Genomic DNA, 18,735 nt, shown 5'->3' with positions numbered 1-18,735 from the left:
TCCAAAGCAAACTAGCATTACTTAAATTTGCTCTTAAAAAGTAGCAATAAGGGGTTCCTGGGTGGCTCAATCGGTTAAGCGTCTGCCTTCGGCTCAGGTCATGACCCCAGGGTTCCAGGACCGAGCCCCACATCAGACTTCCTGCTCAGCAGGGAGCCTCCTTCTTCTTGCCCCTGTCTCAAATAAAGAAATAAAATCTCTTTAAAAAAATAAAAGTAGCAATAATTCTTGGATGCCTGGGTGGCTCAGTCAGTTAAGCAGCTGCCTTTGGCTCAGGTCATGATCCTGGGATCCTGGGATCAAGTACCGCATCAGGCTCCCTGCTCAGTGGAGTCTGTTTCTCCCTCTCCCTTTGCCACTACCTCTTCTATTTGTTTTCTCTAAATAAATAAATAAAATCTTAAAAAAAAAAAAGCAACAATGGCTCTTAAATGTACTTTAGTGAATACACACAAAAAAAGAAAAAAGAAATATTACTTCTAGTTTACTGACAAAATATGGAATTCAGAACAGCCTACCTGCCCAGAGTTGAACCAAAGGAATTATCTGAGTAAACTGACATTATTTGAGCCTATCAGCAGAAAGCCATTGGTTGCTCTGACTCCGGAAGCCTAAATCATCTAATTTTCTCAATTTCCTTTAATGATGCTTATGGTTTCTTCTTATTTTTGTTTAGTCTGATGGTATGCTGCAAAATTCAGAAGGTTTTTAAGCTTATTTGCATTTTTATCCATACATTAGATTGTTTTAAAATATAACAAAAAGGCTTAAAATACCGAACACTGTCCCAGAGACAATGACCTGCAATAATTTCAGCCAGTCACGCATCTCCATATTTCGAAATACGTGTATTCTGCTCTCTTTTGCATCATTCAGTCTGGACATCACATGCATCCTGTCAGGGTAGATGAGGACATCGCTCTCCTGCATGATCATCCTCTCGACTTCTCCTCCTCCCCGATATCATTGTGACTGCTCAAATCTATACTCAGCATTTACATTAATATGCCCACTCGAGAGGGAAAGAAGGAAACAAACAAACAAAACAGAGCTCACTGAACTTTTTTGAGTTCAGAAACGGATTTTCAGTTTTTTATTAAAATGGAATTCTTTGAAGACTATAGAAATACACCTGGCAATGACCTGTTAGAAGTCAACCATCCACTTCAAACATACATTAAGAAATAACTCCCAAATTCTGCCCCACCAGAATGTATTAGGATGTACATATATGTTATCAGAACATCGAGGTGGCTACGTTTGACAGGTGCTTCTAAAGTAGACACAATTTTCTGACAGATTATGCTTCCCCTGGAGGAACGTTGTAACAATTCTGAGGGTTTTGAAAGTTGAGCTTGAAGGGTCACAGTTAACTATGAGGGCACAGAGCTCCAGACGGCATGCACAAAGGGCCTGGGGGCAGGAGGTGCCAAGAGAGGGTGTGGCAGTCCCCCGGTTTGTGCTGAGAGCACACAACACTGCAAGGAGACACAACACAAAGAGGGAGGCTTAGCCCCTCCCAGGGAAAGGAAGTTGGGTTCATATTCTGGAATCACAAGACACCACACCCAGGAAGAAAACAGGAAAAGGAAACTCCCTACACATAGTCTGAGCTTCCTCCAAGGGACAACAAGAAGTGATCCATGAGGGCCACTGCCATTGGGATGCGGAAGGAAGTTTGTCGGTGAGAATGCCCACTTTCTGCCCACATTCACTAAGGCTTGCTCAAGGCACTGGATTGCCCCCCACCCCACAACATACTATTAACAAAAACAAAATGTCCTAGAGAGAAGAGTGGAGCTGGCACTTGATTTGCTGTCATTAAAAGTGAAATGTCATCAATGGTTCGAGTTTAGACTGGTGAATTCCACCCCAAAGTGGACTTGAATTGCTTGTGAGAGCCCCCTGCCCACCCCTTTGCATGCCCTGCCAGGAGGCTAATCTGTTGAGGACACTGTCCTCCTCTATCCACTCTGACTCCTGCTAAAACTTTACCAGAAAAGAGGAAGTGAAGGTGCCTTCCTGGGCTAGGGGCTGCCTTGGCATTTTAAAATGATTAAATTTTTCTGTTTTATTCTTCCATTGTGTCCAAAATGAAGAGAGAACCATAAAGTGACTGAAAATGAAGCTGGCCACACCTGGGTTCTGGAGTCATCATCACAAGGAAGCCAGCTTTGACTTCTGTCACTCTTCTGGGCAGCATCACCTTTCCTAATCAAGCATTTTTAGCATGATGCTTCCAGAGGACTCAGTGCACACTAACTCTGCTTTTTTTTTTTTTTTTTTAAGATTTTACTCATTCATTTGGCACAGAGAGAGAGAGAGAGAGAGCACAAGCAGGTAGAGAAGCGGGCAGAGGGGGAGGGAGAAGCAGGCTCCCCACTGAGCAGAGAGCCCGATATGGGGCTCAATCCCAGGACCCTGAGACTCTGACCCGAGCCAAAGGCAGATGCTTAACCCACTAAGCCACCCAGGTGCCCTGTAACTCTTCATTTTTAAATTGCCTTTTAATTCCAAAAGTTTGCACAAGATAGTTTTTTTTTTTCTTTTTTTCAATATCCTTCACAGCTACTGATGTTGACAGAGCCCCTTTCACATGAAATCAGCATTGGAAGAGAAGAGACTACACAGTATGGACATTTTTGTCTTTCTTCTTTACCTCTCAGTTTCTCTCACTGGTTGAAAAATTAATGCAATTTAAGGGGGAAAGACATAGTAAAGCACTTGTAGTGTTTTCCAATCAACACTGCAGACAGAAATTTCTGAGGTTTTCAGTGGTGCCAGGAAAATGTCAGGATCGTCAAGACAGAGTATCTCCTCCCTGACCCCCAAGCACATCTATTGCCTTGTCTGTCAAATGAGAGTGGAAGCTCCTTTCCTCATCTACATCCCAGTGAAAGAGATGAAGGGCTTCAGAAGAAACTGAGTCATACGATCAGGCCTTCCAGAGAAAAGGTGTCAAATGCCAAGTCCCTATCTCCCCTGAAGATGCAGATCACTATGAAACATTTTTAAATATTTATCCTATTTGAGGATAAATAGGTCTTTTCTTTATGGCCACACCACTCCATAATCCTCTTGGGCTTCTCCTAGGGTGTCCTGCTCCCTCCAAACTCACAGATGTTTTTCTCTCCCTGTACTCTCTGTGGGGCCCAGGAACCAAGGAGTCCTCAGAAAATGCACAGGGAGTACCCATTCCAAGACCTGTTGCACACTGCCCAGCTTTTGTGTCCACAGAGAGGAACGCACACTTCACCTAGGACACAGACCACAGAGATGCATATATATATACTCCCTCAATAAAGAGGACAGCTGATCTTCTATAGATTTCCCTCTCATTCAAAAAGCAGAGGGCACACACAGGAGGAGGCAACCGGTACTCGGTTGCAGTGAGATGCCCAAATCCTGCCAGAGCCAGAGCAAAGGGGAAGGTGGGAGTGAGGGGGCTCGACAATCCTGACTAGGAATCCACCTTCGGAAAAATGCTCACTTTGTTGTTTCTGCTCATCTTCCGCTCCACCCTGCCTACCCTGGGCATCTTTGTCTGAATAAGCTCCTCTGGGGTGTTCCCCAAGGGGGGAAGCAGCCGCTTCTTGCTGTTTCGGGTCTCTGAGAGCCACTGAGGTGGCAACTCAAAAGGCCCAAAACCAAACTGCAGGGAGTACTTGTCAGGCAGTGTCTCGGGCTCCCCAGGCACCGCTGACCCACCCTGGGATCTAGAGTCCGTGGCGCCCAGGAGAGGTACAGCGGGCAACCGCTGCAGTCCCTGCTCTCCCTCCAGGCAGGGCCCGAGCACCTCCTTGGCCGGGAGGTCGGCGGAGCCGGTGTACTTGGCCTCACTCTCTTCCTCATCCTCTGTGGGCTTAAAGATCTGCTGCTGCCCGATGTGGAACATCTCCAGGAGCTGGCTGCCCGAACGCAGGCTGGGCTCCAGGCTGGCATCGGCCACCCCGCCCCCCGCGCCAACCACATTCCGGCGACTGTAACGGTGGTGTAGCTGGACCAACGTCCCCACCAAGCACTTGCGGACAGACTTGTTCACGGTCAGGAAGAGCACGGGGTTGGCCAACAGAGAGACCTTGGGCAGCCAAATGGCTGTGAGCAGCAAGAAGACAGACGTGTTGGGGACATTGAGCACGGTCTGGTAGACGACCAGGGTAGCGTAGGGCACGCTACACAAGATGAACACCGTCACCATGGACAGCAGGGTGGCGTGCAGCTCCGCCTCCCGCTGAGAGGCGTAGGGGATCGAGATGGTGTTCTGTGGGGTTCGGAGGGCCGCGATGATGACCTTCTTCTTCTGGCTGGCGCTCAGGGCCCGGCGGATGAGGATCAGGAAGAGGAATACCACAGCCACGGGCACGATGACCGTTGTGATGTTATAGGTGAGCACGTACACCAGGTGGCCCAGCGAGTTGCTCCAGACTTCCGTGCAGGTGGACATGGCATAGATGTCGGCCACGTTGGTCACTGCAAACACGGGCACGCTGGCCACCACTGCGTGTGCCCAGATGTACATCACTAGCTCACGGGACTTGGCATCAGAGATTTTTCTCTCCAGTGGATAAAGGACAGAGTAGTACCTGCAAAACGCACAAGCAAACTCCATTGCACAGGAGAAGATACTGTTTAAGTGAGGGGCCTCTATCTGACTCAAAGTAGGAGGAAGAGGTGGAAAATGGGTCAAGTTCTTTTATTCTGCCTCAGATGGAGGGAATCACTGGGGGAACTGGGAAACCAGACCTTAAATTTTGAGGGCCTTGCTGTATAAAATAAGCAATACGAGGCCAAAAAAAAAAAAAAAGACCTTTTTCAAATGAGCGGAGAAGAGCCCCGTCGTATGGGACTCTCAAGACTATCAGGAAAATAGGTAAATACCTGCATTTCATAGCTAACTTTATAAATATTACCATCAGCATTAGATCCCAAGGGGTGCCCTCGATACAAAGGATGCCATGTGCTGTAAAGACATCAATTTTTCAACTCAGGGATAAAGCATAACTTGTAAAAAAAATTTTTTTACAGGGACTAGAGGAGCTTATGGGCAATTTTCAAAGCTGCTAATGGGAAGAAATTTACCTATGCATGTATCTAAAGCAGACTCATGGCACAGTGCACACATGGAAATCATCAGCATTTATAGCAGCTCTGGGCAAAAGAACCCTGTGTGAGGGACAGGACTCTGACAAGGTCCTTGCACAAAATCAATTCAACTGACAAAAATTATGCCTCCTCAATAGCCATGGTTCCCACGATGATCACTCAGTAACCCTCACAATTAATAAGTCTACAATGCCTGCATGATTAGATTTTTGCTAAAATCAGATCAGATCTTGCTTCCTTCAGGCTTTCACTTGATTATTCTGTAATCAAAATTCCAAAAGCACCTTGTTTCAGTATCGCCCATGATTTAGGGAAACTGAGTTAATTCTTCAGACCCCAGGAGCCACATCTGTCATGAGAGGGCTGTCACTAGCCATCAGACCTCCGGTGGGCATACATTTCCGCGGTCAGCGAAAGCTGGAGTTGACTTTACAACTCTATTAACATGCGCTGCTCCTGGGGCCAGGGAAGCAAGCATGCCTTCCTGTCATGAGATCTGTGCCAGGTACCACACCAGGCACTGGGTCACAAAGATGAAAAGACACACAGGAATGTCTCTGAAGTCCGTGGGGGAAAAGGCATGCAAGCAAGCAGTTATAACCAAGGAGATGATGGCTATTCTAGAGGTATGCATAAAGGAGGGACAGGGAAAAGGAGCACCTGGAGAAACGTCAACAGAAGGTGGCACTGTGGTGGAGTCTGGCAGGGGACAAGCTGGGGGAGAATGTTCCAGGTTGAGGGAGATACGAGGTGAGCACAACATGACCATGGATAATCAGGAATGGATGGAGCGTGGTGAAATGTGTCCTAGATCTCTTTCTGGGAGGGGAAAAAAAGAGAAAGAAGTGCATAGGTTATGCATGCTCTCAATTTTTTTTTCTGAATATAGACAGACTTTTCTAGTAACAGCTCCTTAATCCAATGTCAAGGTGCTACACCCACACATGAATACATTCCCATTGGTCTACCGACAGGTGATAAAACCCCGTTTCCACTGTGTAGTGGAAAAGCACATGGGCTCACTAGAAATCATCTTGTCAATGTTTACATCTCTAGAAGATGATGCCAGAAGTAGCCTCCAAGTGAATTCACAGACTCGGAGCCAGGAAACAAGTATCTGAGCAACAAGTAAGAGAAAGGATTATCTTCCCTTCACCTTCATGCACACCACCCTACACCTGCCAGTAACTGGTTTCCCTGCATAATAAAATAGGATTTTTTTTTTACCAGCCTTTTTTTTCTACTAAAAGCACATATTTACTTTTTTTAAATGATAGCAAAAATATAATTGATTTCCTGCTGTAAAGAAAATAAGGATTTTTTTTTTTATCATTTACATGTTTTCTTGTCGAAAGGCCCAGAAACCACCGAAGGGGATTAGTGCATTGCTTCAAGATATGGTAGCAAACGGTTCAGAATAACGTGTCCCCACTCTTGTTCCATCCTGTTGTAAAAACCTTTCAGGATTCATAGCAGCGTTATTCACAAAAGTCAGAAAAGTGGAAACAACCCAAATGTCAACAAGTAAATGAGCGAAGAAAATACAGTATAGCCATACGATGGAATATTATTCAGTAATAAAAAAGGAATGGAGCAAATTTTAAAGAGTAGATCCTAGGAGTTCTCATCATTAAGGAAAAAAAAAAAACAAACAAACTTTTTTTTCTTCTTCCTTTTTTTCCCCCTGTATCTGTATGACATGATGAATGCTAACTAAACTTACTCTGCCAGTCCTTCCACAACATATGTAAGTCCAATCATCTTGGCATACACCTTAAACTTACACATTGCTGTATGTCCATTATATCTCAACAGAACTGGGGAAAAAAGGAAGGAAGCACTGATGGTTGGGCACAGATGAACATGAGGCTGAGTGAAAGAAGGCCGATGTAAAAGAACATGTTATGATTCCACAATATGCAATGTCCCCCCCACCCCGCCACCCAGCGAAGCAAACATACAGAGATAGAGAGTAGATTAGCGGTTGCCTCGATGTGCAGCTGTGGAGGGTAATGACTATGAATGAGCAGGAGGTATCTTCTTCACCTGAAAGTACACTTTCCAGATATTCAAAGACCTCCTGCCAAGCACGAAAAGAGACACATGCAGCAAAATGGCATCACATGGAGCACATTCAGCTTGTTGAAGGGACTGAGTGACCCCCGTCATCTTTTCTGAATGAAAATCAGTCAACAACATTTAAAAACAATAAAATTCGGGGTGCCAGGAGGCTCAGTTGGTAGAGTGTGCGACTCTTATTCTCAGGGTCCTGAGTTCAAGCCCCACATTAGGTATAGAAATCACTTAGACATTAAAATCTTTGAAAAAAATAAAAAATAAGTAAAAATGGTTAGACTCCAGATTTCTGATGTCTCTTCTAAGAAAGTCCTTCTGGTGGAGTCTAGATACCCACAAAGTAACTATTAGCTGCATCTGCTGAGTTATTGACCCTTATGAGCAGGAATGCAGACACAAAACCCCAATCTGGCCAGTGACACTTGGCTTTGTCACCTATTTCTCCTGGCCCTGGAGATGGTGAATTTCCAATGAGAAACTCCCAAAGAGCTAGAGTGGCTCCCAGGCATATCTGACGGTTCAATGATTGCCGACAATATATGGAAAAATGTGCCTGCCGAGAGGGAAGGCTAGAGAAAGACAGACAAATATTGATGTGGCCTATCCAAGAACAGGTCATAAATAATTCCTTTAACTTTTTTTTTTTTAAAAGATTTTATTTATTTATTTGACAGAGAGAAATCACAAGTAGATGGAGAGGCAGGCAGAGAGAGAGAGAGGGAAGCAGGCTCCCCGCTGAGCAGAGAGCCTGATGCGGGACTCGATCCCAGGACCCTGAGATCATGACCTGAGCCGAAGGCAGCGGCTTCACCCACTGAGCCACCCAGGCACCCCCCTCTTTAACTTTTTTTTTAAGATTTTATTTATTTACTTGAGATTGAGAGAGAGAGCATGAGAGGGGAGAGGGTCAGGAGGAGAAGCAGACTCCCTGCAAAGCAAGGAGCCCGAATCGGGACTTGATCCCGGGACTCCAAGATCATGACTCAAGCTAAGGCAGTCGCTTAACCAACTGAGCCACCCACGTGACCTCATTTAATATTTCTTACTGCAGAGGAACATTAGACTCAGAAAGGTTAGTCATTTTGCCCAAAGCAACCCAGCACAAAAGCAGTGTGTAGGCAGGGTTTAAAGTTACTTGGGGTGCCAGACTCCCCTCTCTTAAGTTAGGAGTCAGTGACTCTTTCGAGTACACTGGGGACTTTGTGGGACTCTGTGTCCCTCCATGCAGATGACCCTGGGAAGCAAATCAAATCAGAATTCCAGGACTGCAGCTGAAGTGACTCCACAGATTGGTTCTGCAATCCATGCCCTCATAGGCCATTAAGGTATAGTTGTGAATGGATAAAGAGTTTAAAAATTCCAAATTCGTGGAGTATCTGGGTGGCTCAGTCAGTTAAGTGTCTGCCTTCAGCTTGGGTCATGATCCCAGGGTCCTGGGATCAAGTCCCAAATTGGGGTGGGGGGCATCCCTGCTCAGCAGTGAGCCTGCTTCTTCCTCTCCCTCTGCCTGCTGTCCCCACCCCAGCTTGTGCATGCTCTCTCTCTTCAAATAAATAAATATTTTTAAAAAATAAAAAGTAAAAATTCCAAATTCATCTAAAATCCAGTAAAATGTATCAATGGGGATAAAGTCAGAAGAGCCCACTCTTTCCCCTCAGCAACGTTTCTCTCTGCAAATCTTGAAATCAAAAGTATTCACAGATGCAGAAGACTCCTCAGCTCTTGTTTGCTTATTTAGTTCTATTCTCTAAAATGTATTATTATCTTAGACTATATTTGTGAAGTGCTCACAACAAAAGGAGAAGACAGGAAGCTGATGATGACTGAGATCTTTACACTTGACCCTGATCAATTTGATCCAATTATGTACCAGGGCAGTAGCTAAGATGTGATTCATTTCCAAGTGAACATCTTTTTAAAAAGGACGGGAAGAGAAAACAACCACCACCACAATATAAAGGCTTGGAAATCAGTCCTCCAAAGGAATTCTAGAATTATCTTGCTGGGTCCAACTGGGCTGTCAAATCATTTGTTAAATAACGGCTGAATTGTCCCCTTGTTCTTCCAGAAATGTTTTCATCCTACATCAAAAAGCACTAATTGCAGAGTTATCAATCAGATGAGACATCTACTACAAATTGCAAGGCAAATACCAATGATTCCAACCAAGCTGAAGCTACACCAAGATCCAGCCTGCTCCAGCAACCTCATGATGAACCCCACCCACCCCCATGCCACATCTTTTATCAAGGTCCTATTTTCCCTAGCTGCTGTGTAATCAACATGTCTTTTGTGAGGGATCTGTTTCAGATTTTTTTTTTTTAAGATTTTATTTATTTATTTATTTAACAGAAACAGACACAGTGAGAGAGGGAACACAAGCAGGGCGAGTGGGAGAGGGAGAAGCAGGCTTCCTGCCAAGCAGGGAGCCTGTTGCAGGGCTCCATCCCAGGACCCTGGGATCATGACCTGAGCCAAAGGCAGATGCTCAACAACTGAGCCTCCCAGGTGCCCTATTCATTCTCTTTCTACTGACCACTAGGGGACTACAAAGCAGTATGTGGAACATGGACTAGTCACCCTTTGCTTTGTGATGCTAATTTTTTAATGCACTTTAAAAAAAAAAAAGTTGAACCCCCAGCTACCCTGTCTTACCTGTCCAAGGCAATGGCAGGGAAGCTGAGGATAGTCACAGAGCAGAAGACTTTGTGCAAAAATTTGACGACCTTGCAGAAAAGCATGGTGTAGATCCACCAGCAGCAGTGAGGACTGGTGCTGAGAACGATGTCAAAGGGAACGCAGACCAGGCTGGCACAAATCCCAGAGCAGGCCAGGTTTTTAATGAACCTGTTGGTGACAGATTTGAACACGGTTGTGCGGCAAGTTGACCATAACACCATGAAGTTTCCTGGCCAGATATGCAAATAAATAAATAAATAAAATAAAATAAAAAAGTTTTAAAAATTAGAAATAAAAAAATTAAATGAAAAGAAAGGAAGAAGAGAAAAAAAGGAAAGAAAGGAACAGGTTAAAAAAAGATCAAAAAACCACATTTGAGAGTTGATTTCAAAGGATTTCACGTAAATACATATTCTATTGTCAATTTATGTGAAAGTATCAAATCACTTAGGTACACATCAAAAAGGCTGGAAGGATTTTTGGTGGTGACTTTTGTTATTTAATTTTAGACATAACAGTATTAGATGATGACTCAGTCTCATCTGGGTATACAAAGAATTTGCTAGATATTACTTAATCTCAGGCAGTCTATTCTTACCAAATTTGCAAACGACCTCCATGTTGCCAAACTCTGCAAGAGAAATATGACGCAAGCCACACATGTAATTAAAAATTTCTAGCAGCCCTATTTTGCAAAAACAAGCAGGTGAAATTTTAAGAATATACTTTATTTAACCCAATATATCACAAACATTATTATTTCGACATGTAATCATTACTTTTGAAAGTCCTGATGAGGGACACCTAGGTGGCTCAGTCAGTTAAGCATCTGCCTTTGGCTCAGGTCATGATCTCAGGGCCCTGGGATGGAGTCCTAGGTTTGGCACCTTGCTCAGCGGAGAGCCTGCTTCTCCCTCTGCCTGCCCCCAAGGGTGCTTCTGCTCTCTCTCCTTCTGGCAAATACATAAATAAAAAAAAAAATTTTTAAGTACTGATAAGATACTTTTAATTCTTGTTTTTGCACTATCTTTGAAATTTGGTTTGCATTTTTTATTATTATTTATTTGACAGATAGAAATCACTAGTAGGCAGAGAGGCAGGCAGAGAGAGAGAGAGAGAGGAGGAAGCAGGCTCCCCACTGAGCAGAGAGCCCGATTCGGGGCTCCATCCCAGGATCCTGGGATCATGACCTGAGCCGAAGCAGAGGTTTTAACCCACTGAGCCACCTAGGTGCCCCTGGTTTGTATTTTTTAATTGAAATATAACTACCATATAACATCAAATTCATTTCAGGTACCCATGGTGTACATCTTGTTTTACACTTCTTAAAAAAGATTAGAGAGTGAAGTACATATACCTTTGGTAGTACGTACAGCATGTGAGAATATTCTAAGTCAGTAGTTCCCAAACCTCACTGGGCATCAGAATTGCTCTACCAGACATACTGAACCACAGTTAATAGGTATGGAACTGGGAATCCACACGTGGTAACAAGTACCCTGGATCCAGTTGGCCCCCAAAAGAAAGTTTCAGAAATGCCAGTCCTAAACAGAGATAGCTCCTGCCCAACAGTGTCACAGGGTCCCAGTCTTCAGGTAGGCAGGGCAGCCTACCTTACCAGTAAAGCTTGTACCTGGCGAGAGAGCCAGGTCCACTGCATCTATCAGAAATTCCCCCAAGGGAATTTTTTCTACCTCCTGTGCACGTGCTCAGAGAATGTGCTCTAACACTGAGCCCACAGCTCAGCCTCACTTAGAAGAAGAATGAGAGTGCCAGGGAAGGACCAGCAGGGCTCGGGGCTGCAGCCAGTCACTGTAAGGACCTGCCTCAGTGCCTCTGATGTTGACATAACTTCCTGTCATGAGTCTCTCTTCCGATATAATATTCTATAGCTACCTCTTACCTGCCAGACAAAGGGGAAAAAATAGCCACTGTGTTTAGGTAAGTAGGCCAGCTCCATCCAGGAAATTCTCTCCCAAACTTTCCCTACATCGGTATGTTGCCTCAGTGAGAAGAAACCAGCAGTGTAAATATATACACATTTATTCAGTGTAAGAGGGCCTTATACGAATACCACCACCTCAGGTCCCCTCCAGCTTGCCTGTCACCAAGTTGAGAAGCTGAGCAGTAACAATGTACTTGAAGCTCTGCTGATTTGGGGAATTTTTCCCCTGGCTCCTTCCCACTGAAGCACAGACTGGAATCTGGCTGAAGCATCTTAAACTCTGATAACCTCCGAACCATGAAATGGCCCAGTTAAAGAAACCGGCCACTGACACAAGAGGCAGGGAGGAAGGCAGAGAGAGACGGGGAAATAGACTCCCTGCTGAGCAGCAAGCCTGATGTGGGGCTCCATCCCAGGACCCTGAGATCATGACCTGAGCAGAAGGTAGAGGCTTAACCCACTGAGCCACCTTTAATCATACATTTTATTTGTATGTTCACACTTGTGAATGAAGAAACTTGTTTTCAATGACTTATTATTAAAAAACCAGAGACTGCTATAATCACATTTTATCTCCACTTATTTATAAAGCTGTAGGTGGCATCTGGAGTCTAATCCCTTTGGCTATTAAGAAACTGAAACTGAGGATGCCTGAGTGGCTCAGTGGGTTGAGCCTCTGCCTTTGGCTTGGGTCGTGGTCTCAGGGTCCTGGGATCGAGTCCCGCGTTGGGCTCTCTGCTCATCAGGGAGTCTGCTTCCCCCTCTCTCTCTGCCTGCCTCTCTGCCTACTTGTGATCTTTCTCTGTCAAATGAATAAATAAAATCTTTAAAAAAAAAAAAAAGAAAAGAAAAAAGAAACTGAAGCTGAAGAAGGCTGTGCTCTTCCCATTTTCTAAACTACCTCTCTCACTTAAAAACTGACTTATCTGGTTCTAAGAAACTGAATTAGACCACAATTATCAGGAGAGGAGCATCCTAATTGAGCATCCTAATCTCTAACTAACCACACGTAAGAAAAAGTTATGTGGATATATACTCTCTCTCTCACACATGTACTCACACTTGTCAGCACATAAGCATATACATACACATTCATGCAGACAAATAAATACACAAGGTAAAATAATTACATATTTGATCATTTCATCTTACTAGCACTTAATTTTTTTTAAGACTTTATTTATTTATTTGACAGAAAGAGCAAGAGAGCACAAGCAGGGGGAACAGTAGAAGGAGAGGGAGAAGCAAGCTCTCTGCCAAGCAGGGAACCTGATGCGGGATATGATCAGAGGACCCTGATATCATGACTTGAGCCAAAGGCAAATGCTTAACCATCTGAGCCACCTAGGAGTCCCTTATTAACACTTTAGATTCTTCTTAGCTTTATAAGGCATCCTAAGGATAACTCAGTATATGTTTTAAGTAATACACTACTTGACCTCAGGATACTTTTTTATTTTAGAGATCATGTTCTAAATCACCTAATCCCCCTTGGAAATAATTCAAGTTCTGTACCCATTATCTTTCCCTATATATACTCATTATACATTCTAATACTGGATTCCGTGGCAATATTCAGTGGCCAAGCTGTGGGCATAGCCACACAGTACACACACAACCAAGAGGGGACCAAGAGGTAGAGGGTGATGGCATTGGGACAAACCTACCTTCCCTGGACTACTGCTACTCTACCATTCCTCCCAATTTAAAATACAAATAAAGATTTCTCTTTACACATGTACCTGCTACTTACAAATAACTGATCTTGAAGACATAGACATGTCAATTAACTACTGCTCACAGATAGTACTTGACAGACCTTAAGGAAATAATTAGGCAACTAAATTTTGCCTCTAATAAATTTTGACTTTGGGTGTCCTTTTTAAGCAGTTTTCAGGCTTTGTATGTTTGGGAATAACAATCCTGTGTTAAAGGGACTAAAAACCAAAATTCAATATTCCAAAAGTGCCTTGGGAAAAGAGTATGCTTTTGGGAACCCTCCTGGAAAACAGGTAAATTACTCTTTAAAGACAATCCACTTCTCCAGAGACTTACAGCAGCAAAAAAATTCATCATCCTGCTTTCCAGAAAGCTAACATACCACCCAGAACATTCTAAAAATTGAATCTTGAAAAAAAGCAAATAAACACTGGAGGCAACATTAAATTTTAAGAAAAATCCTAAGACAACAGACTCTCAAAACAGAGGCCAAAGTGAATGAGCAACAGTTAGAAAGACTACAAAGGCATGTTTACTCTCAGCAAACACCATGTAATATAAAAGCAAAATCTAAGCAAATTAGGTCATACCATTCCATAATAGAAGAAAGAGAACGAACAACTACTTTATGCATATTGGAATTTTAAATTTCTTCTTTGCTTCAGTTTGCAAACACCCCCTCCCCCGAAAATAAACAAAAACGGAGTCTCTTAAAAGAATTATGTAAAAAGCATGTTAGTAAATGCTTTTAATTAACATGCCAGATAATATGATGAATGGTTTTTAGCCTTTTTACTTAAACTGGGCTTCCTATAGACAGCAAAGACATGGCTCTTCTTTAACTGATCTGACGATCTCTTTTGTGTTTAGATCATTTACATTTAATGTAAATATTGATATGGGTGGAGTAAAATCTGCCATCTTGTCAGTTGTTTCCTATTTGTCCCACCCATTTTTTGTTCCTTTTTTCCTCTTTATCATCCTGATTTTGAATTGAATATTTTTTAGAATTCTATTTTTTAGAATATTTAGAATATTTTTTAGAATTCTATTTCTACTATTGTCTTATTACACATCTTTTTAAAACGTTTGTAGTGGTTTCTCTGTGTTTTCTGTTTACATCTTTAATTACAGTGTACTTTCAAATTCTGTTATACTGCTTTACATGTAGTGTAAGAATCTTGTAACACTGTATTCCTAATTCCTTCCTCCCAACCTTTGTACTCCTGTTGTCATACATTACTTTTATATACACTATAAACCCAAAATACATTGCTGAAATTTTTATTTTCAGCAATATATTTTAATTTAAGAGTAATTTAAAATAAAAGAAAAAAGGTTTTTATATTTATCTTCCCTTTAATCGCTTTGGGAGATCTTCATCTCTTTGTGTATATCCAAGTTTCTGCCTGGTATCATGTTCCTCATACCTGAAAAATTTCTCTCAACATTTCTTGTAATGCAGGTCTACAAGTAACTCATTTCTTGAAGTTTGTCGAAAATGTCTCCTTTCTCTTTCACTTTTGAAAGAAATTTTTTTTGAAGATTTTATTTATTTATTTGACAGACAGAGATTACAAGTAGGCAGAGAAGCAGGCAGAGAGAGAGGAAGGGAAGCAGGCCCCCTGCTGAGCAGAGAGCCCGATGTGGGACTCGATCTCAGGACCCTGAGATCATGACCTGAGCCGAAGGCAGCGGCTTAACCCACTGAGCCACCCAGGCGCCCCGAAAGAAATTTTTGCTGGGGATAATTTTCTGAGTTGAGGGAGGTTTTTCACCAGTACTTGACAGAAGTTGCTTTATTGTCTTCTGGATTTTATAGTTTTTGATAATACATCTGCCTTAACTCTTACCTTTGTTCTTCTGCATGCATTCTATTTTCTCTAACTTCCTTCAAATTTTCTAAAGTTTCTCTTTGTTTTTTAGCAGTTTGAATATGATGTGCTAGAAGTGTATGTGTGTATACACACCTGGTTAGGGTACTCTGATCTTCTTCAATCTATGGTTTGAGATCTTTTATTACTTTTGGAAAATTCCTGGCTAGTCAATTATCTCTTCAAGTATTTCTTCGGCCCCATTCTCTCTCACTTCTACTTCTGGGATTCTAATTACATGTAGTTTGTGTGGTAAACAGAATAATGCCCAACCAACCAAAGATGTCTATATCCTAATCTCTGCCAACTAAGAATATATTAGGTTACAAGACAAAGAGGAATTAAGGTTCCTCTTCAGTCGACCTTAAGACAGGGAGATTATCCTGGATTATCATGGTTTTAAAAAATTCTATATCTGATGATTTCAATACCTGGATCATACCTGAGTTAAGATCTTTGATTTAAAAAAAAAAAAAAAAGATCTTTGATTTTGTCTCTTGAAGTAGGTTATTTTTCTTCTTTTTATGTCTCGTGATTTTAGGTTGAAAGCTACGTATCACCCTTAGGATAGTAGATACTGGTAAATAGTATCTACAGGACATTTGGACAGACATGCATATACTCACACTCACACACAATGATACCAAAACACTATTTAGGACAGATTGCAGATACCACGCCATGGGTCAGCAACCTCATTTAGTAGTCCTGTAAATACACACAGGATTTACATACCCAAAAAACAGTAAACAACATTTTTAGACAAATTTTATTATGATGATTATTATTGTTATTTTAGAGCAAGAGAGAGAGAAGAGGGGCAGAAAGAATCTTAAGAAGGCTCCATACCCAGCATGGAGCCCAAAGCGGGACTCAATCTCACCACCCTGAGATCATGACCTGAGCTAAAAATCAAGAGGCGGCTGCTTACCTTACTGAACCACCCAGGTGCCCCAAGACACAACATGTTTGATCATCTTTTAAAGTGAGAGAATAGGGGCAACTGGGTGGCTCAATAGTTAAAGCCTCTGCCTTCAGCTCAGGTCATGATCTCAGGGTCCTGGGATGGAGTCCCACATCTGGCTCTCCGCTCAGCAGGGAGCCTGCTTCCCTTCCTCTCTCTCTGCCTGCCTCTCTGCTTACTTGTGATCTCTGTCTATCAAATGAATAAATAAAATCTTTTAAAAAAATAAAATAAAGTGAGAGAATAGGAAAAGAAAATAAGGAAAGAAAGGAAGATCGGTTATTGAGAAACAAATATTTTGTGTGGAGTAGACACCTTCCATTACTAAACCATGGCACAAACCTACAGTTCTTAAATCTTCATAATCATTAGGATCACCTGGGAATCTTTTAATATACAGATTCCCAGGACTCAGCCCAACTGAATAAGAACAGTGGAAAACCTGGGCACTTTAATTTTTTTTTTTAAAGATTTTATTTATTTATTTGATAGAGAGAAATCACAAGTAGATGGAGAGGCAGGCAGAGAGAGAGAGAGAGGGAAGCAGGCTCCCTGCTGAGCAGAGAGCCCGACGTGGGACTCGATCCCAGGACCCTGAGATCATGACCTGAGCCGAAGGCAGCGGCTTAACCCACTGAGCCACCCAGGCGCCCCTGGGCACTTTAATTTTATGTGCTCAGTAGGAAGTTCAGATAACAGCCAGGGAGCACTCCTACAGCCACTCACTGTCAGCCTTCACCATACCGAGCATCTCAATGTATTCATTGTTTGTTTGTTTTTTTCCCAAATATAAAGAGAGCCTTCCCCCAGTACTGAAAGCAAAAACATGCCAAGTCACATTGAGCTCTAATTATAATCTCTACGGAGCCCTAAGGAACTCCTTCTCTGGTCAGTGATCAGGCTAGTCTGCTGCTCAGCTTCTCAACATGGCCTCTTTCTACCAGAGGAGACATACAAGAAAGGATGACGTCTCTGACCAATTTTTATTATCCGTGCTCATCAACGCATGGCATCGTTCCCAGCGGCTCATCACCATTGGCAAAACAGAAAGGATAGACAGATTTTAATTAACTGCAATCCATTTATTTCTAGTTTTTAAAAATGAGCTCATTCACGCCATAGTCATAAAGTACACTGGGAGTATATATTTTGTTTTATGAAGAGGAGGAAAAAAACCAGAAAAATGGAGTGTCTTACTGAAAGCTAAGCTGCACAGGGAAGAAGACAGGATGAAACAAAAGAGAATGAAATCCAAGAGTCTTGCTCTCCGGCTTACAGTTCTGATTATTGTATAATATAATTTATACCCTGGCCACTAGGACTGCTCTAATTACTTGGGAGGTCTAGAACTTCAGGGTACCATTTTTGTTTGGGGTTGTTTTTCTGTGTTTCCCAAGAGAAACAGTTTATTGTTTCTTGTAATTATTAAGGCAACCCATAATTTTGAAAATTCAGAAAATGAATAAAGAGAGAAAGAATAAAGAATAAACAAGACAGTAAAAATAAATAATAAAGGAAAAAGAAAAAATTACCCACCTAGTGGTAACTCTCTGTAAGCTTAAACTACTTAAACTTCCAAACTTTTTTTTTTTTTAATTTCATCGTAACGGCCAAACTTTTTTTTTTTTTTTAAAGATTTTATTTATTTGTCAGAGAGAGAGAGGGAGAGAGAGCGAGCACAGGCAGACAGAATGGCAGGCAGAGGCAGAGGGAGGAGCAGGCTCCCTGCCAAGCAAGGAGCCCGATGTGGGACTCGATCCCAGGACGCTGGGATCATGACCTGAGCCAAAGGCAGCTGCTTAACCAACTGAGCCACCCAGGCGTCCCTTTTTTTAAAGATTTTTTATTTATTTGAGAGATCGAGAGGAAACACACGATGGGGGTGGGGGTGGGGGGGGGGAACAGAGGAAGAGGGAGAAGCAGACTCCCCTGCTGAGCAGGGAGCCTGATCTGGGGCTTGATCCCAGGACCCCGGGATCATGACCTGAGTCAAAGGCTGATGCTTAACCACCTGAGTCACCACTCAGGCACCCTATCAAAATTTTGTTATATATACAGACTTTTGTTTATGCCAGTGGGACCAACCTATGCACACTGTTTTTCGTTTTTTTATTTGAGAGAGAGCATGCCAGAAAGAGTATGAGCGGTGGGGGGTGGGGGAAACGAGAGGGAGACAAGCAGATTCTCTGCTGAGCACTGACCCATGCAGGGCACAGGGCTCAATCCCAGGGCCTGGAGATCATAACTTGAGCCGAAGGCAGACACTTAACGCACTGAGCCACCTGGGTGCCTCTGTTCACTGGTTTTTAACTAGATATTGTCACCATATCAACCATCTTTCTAGGACAATAAATAAAAATAAATCTATTATCATT

The 18,735-nt window shown here is 42.7% G+C and overlaps 1 protein-coding gene across 1 annotated transcript in view; it reads right to left on the bottom strand.

Moving 5' to 3' along the window:
* Nucleotides 1–2,487: 2,487 nt before the first annotated feature.
* Nucleotides 2,488–18,735, bottom strand: part of GPR176 (G protein-coupled receptor 176) — a 132,388-nt gene continuing 116,140 nt past the window's right edge. The window contains exons 2-3 of the mRNA XM_044229935.1: nt 9,835–10,087; nt 2,488–4,583 (exon numbers count right to left, since the gene is read on the bottom strand). Of these exons, the coding sequence (XP_044085870.1) occupies nt 3,461–4,583; nt 9,835–10,087 (1,376 nt within the window). The 3' untranslated portion in view covers nt 2,488–3,460. The remainder of the gene's footprint in view (nt 4,584–9,834; nt 10,088–18,735) is intronic.

This window comes from Neovison vison, chromosome 13 (assembly GCF_020171115.1).
Source record: "Neovison vison isolate M4711 chromosome 13, ASM_NN_V1, whole genome shotgun sequence".
In the NCBI taxonomy this organism is placed as follows: domain Eukaryota; kingdom Metazoa; phylum Chordata; class Mammalia; order Carnivora; family Mustelidae; genus Neogale; species Neogale vison.
The sequence above is the reverse complement of the archived record's forward strand: the minus strand, read 5'-3'. Positions and strand labels throughout refer to the sequence as shown.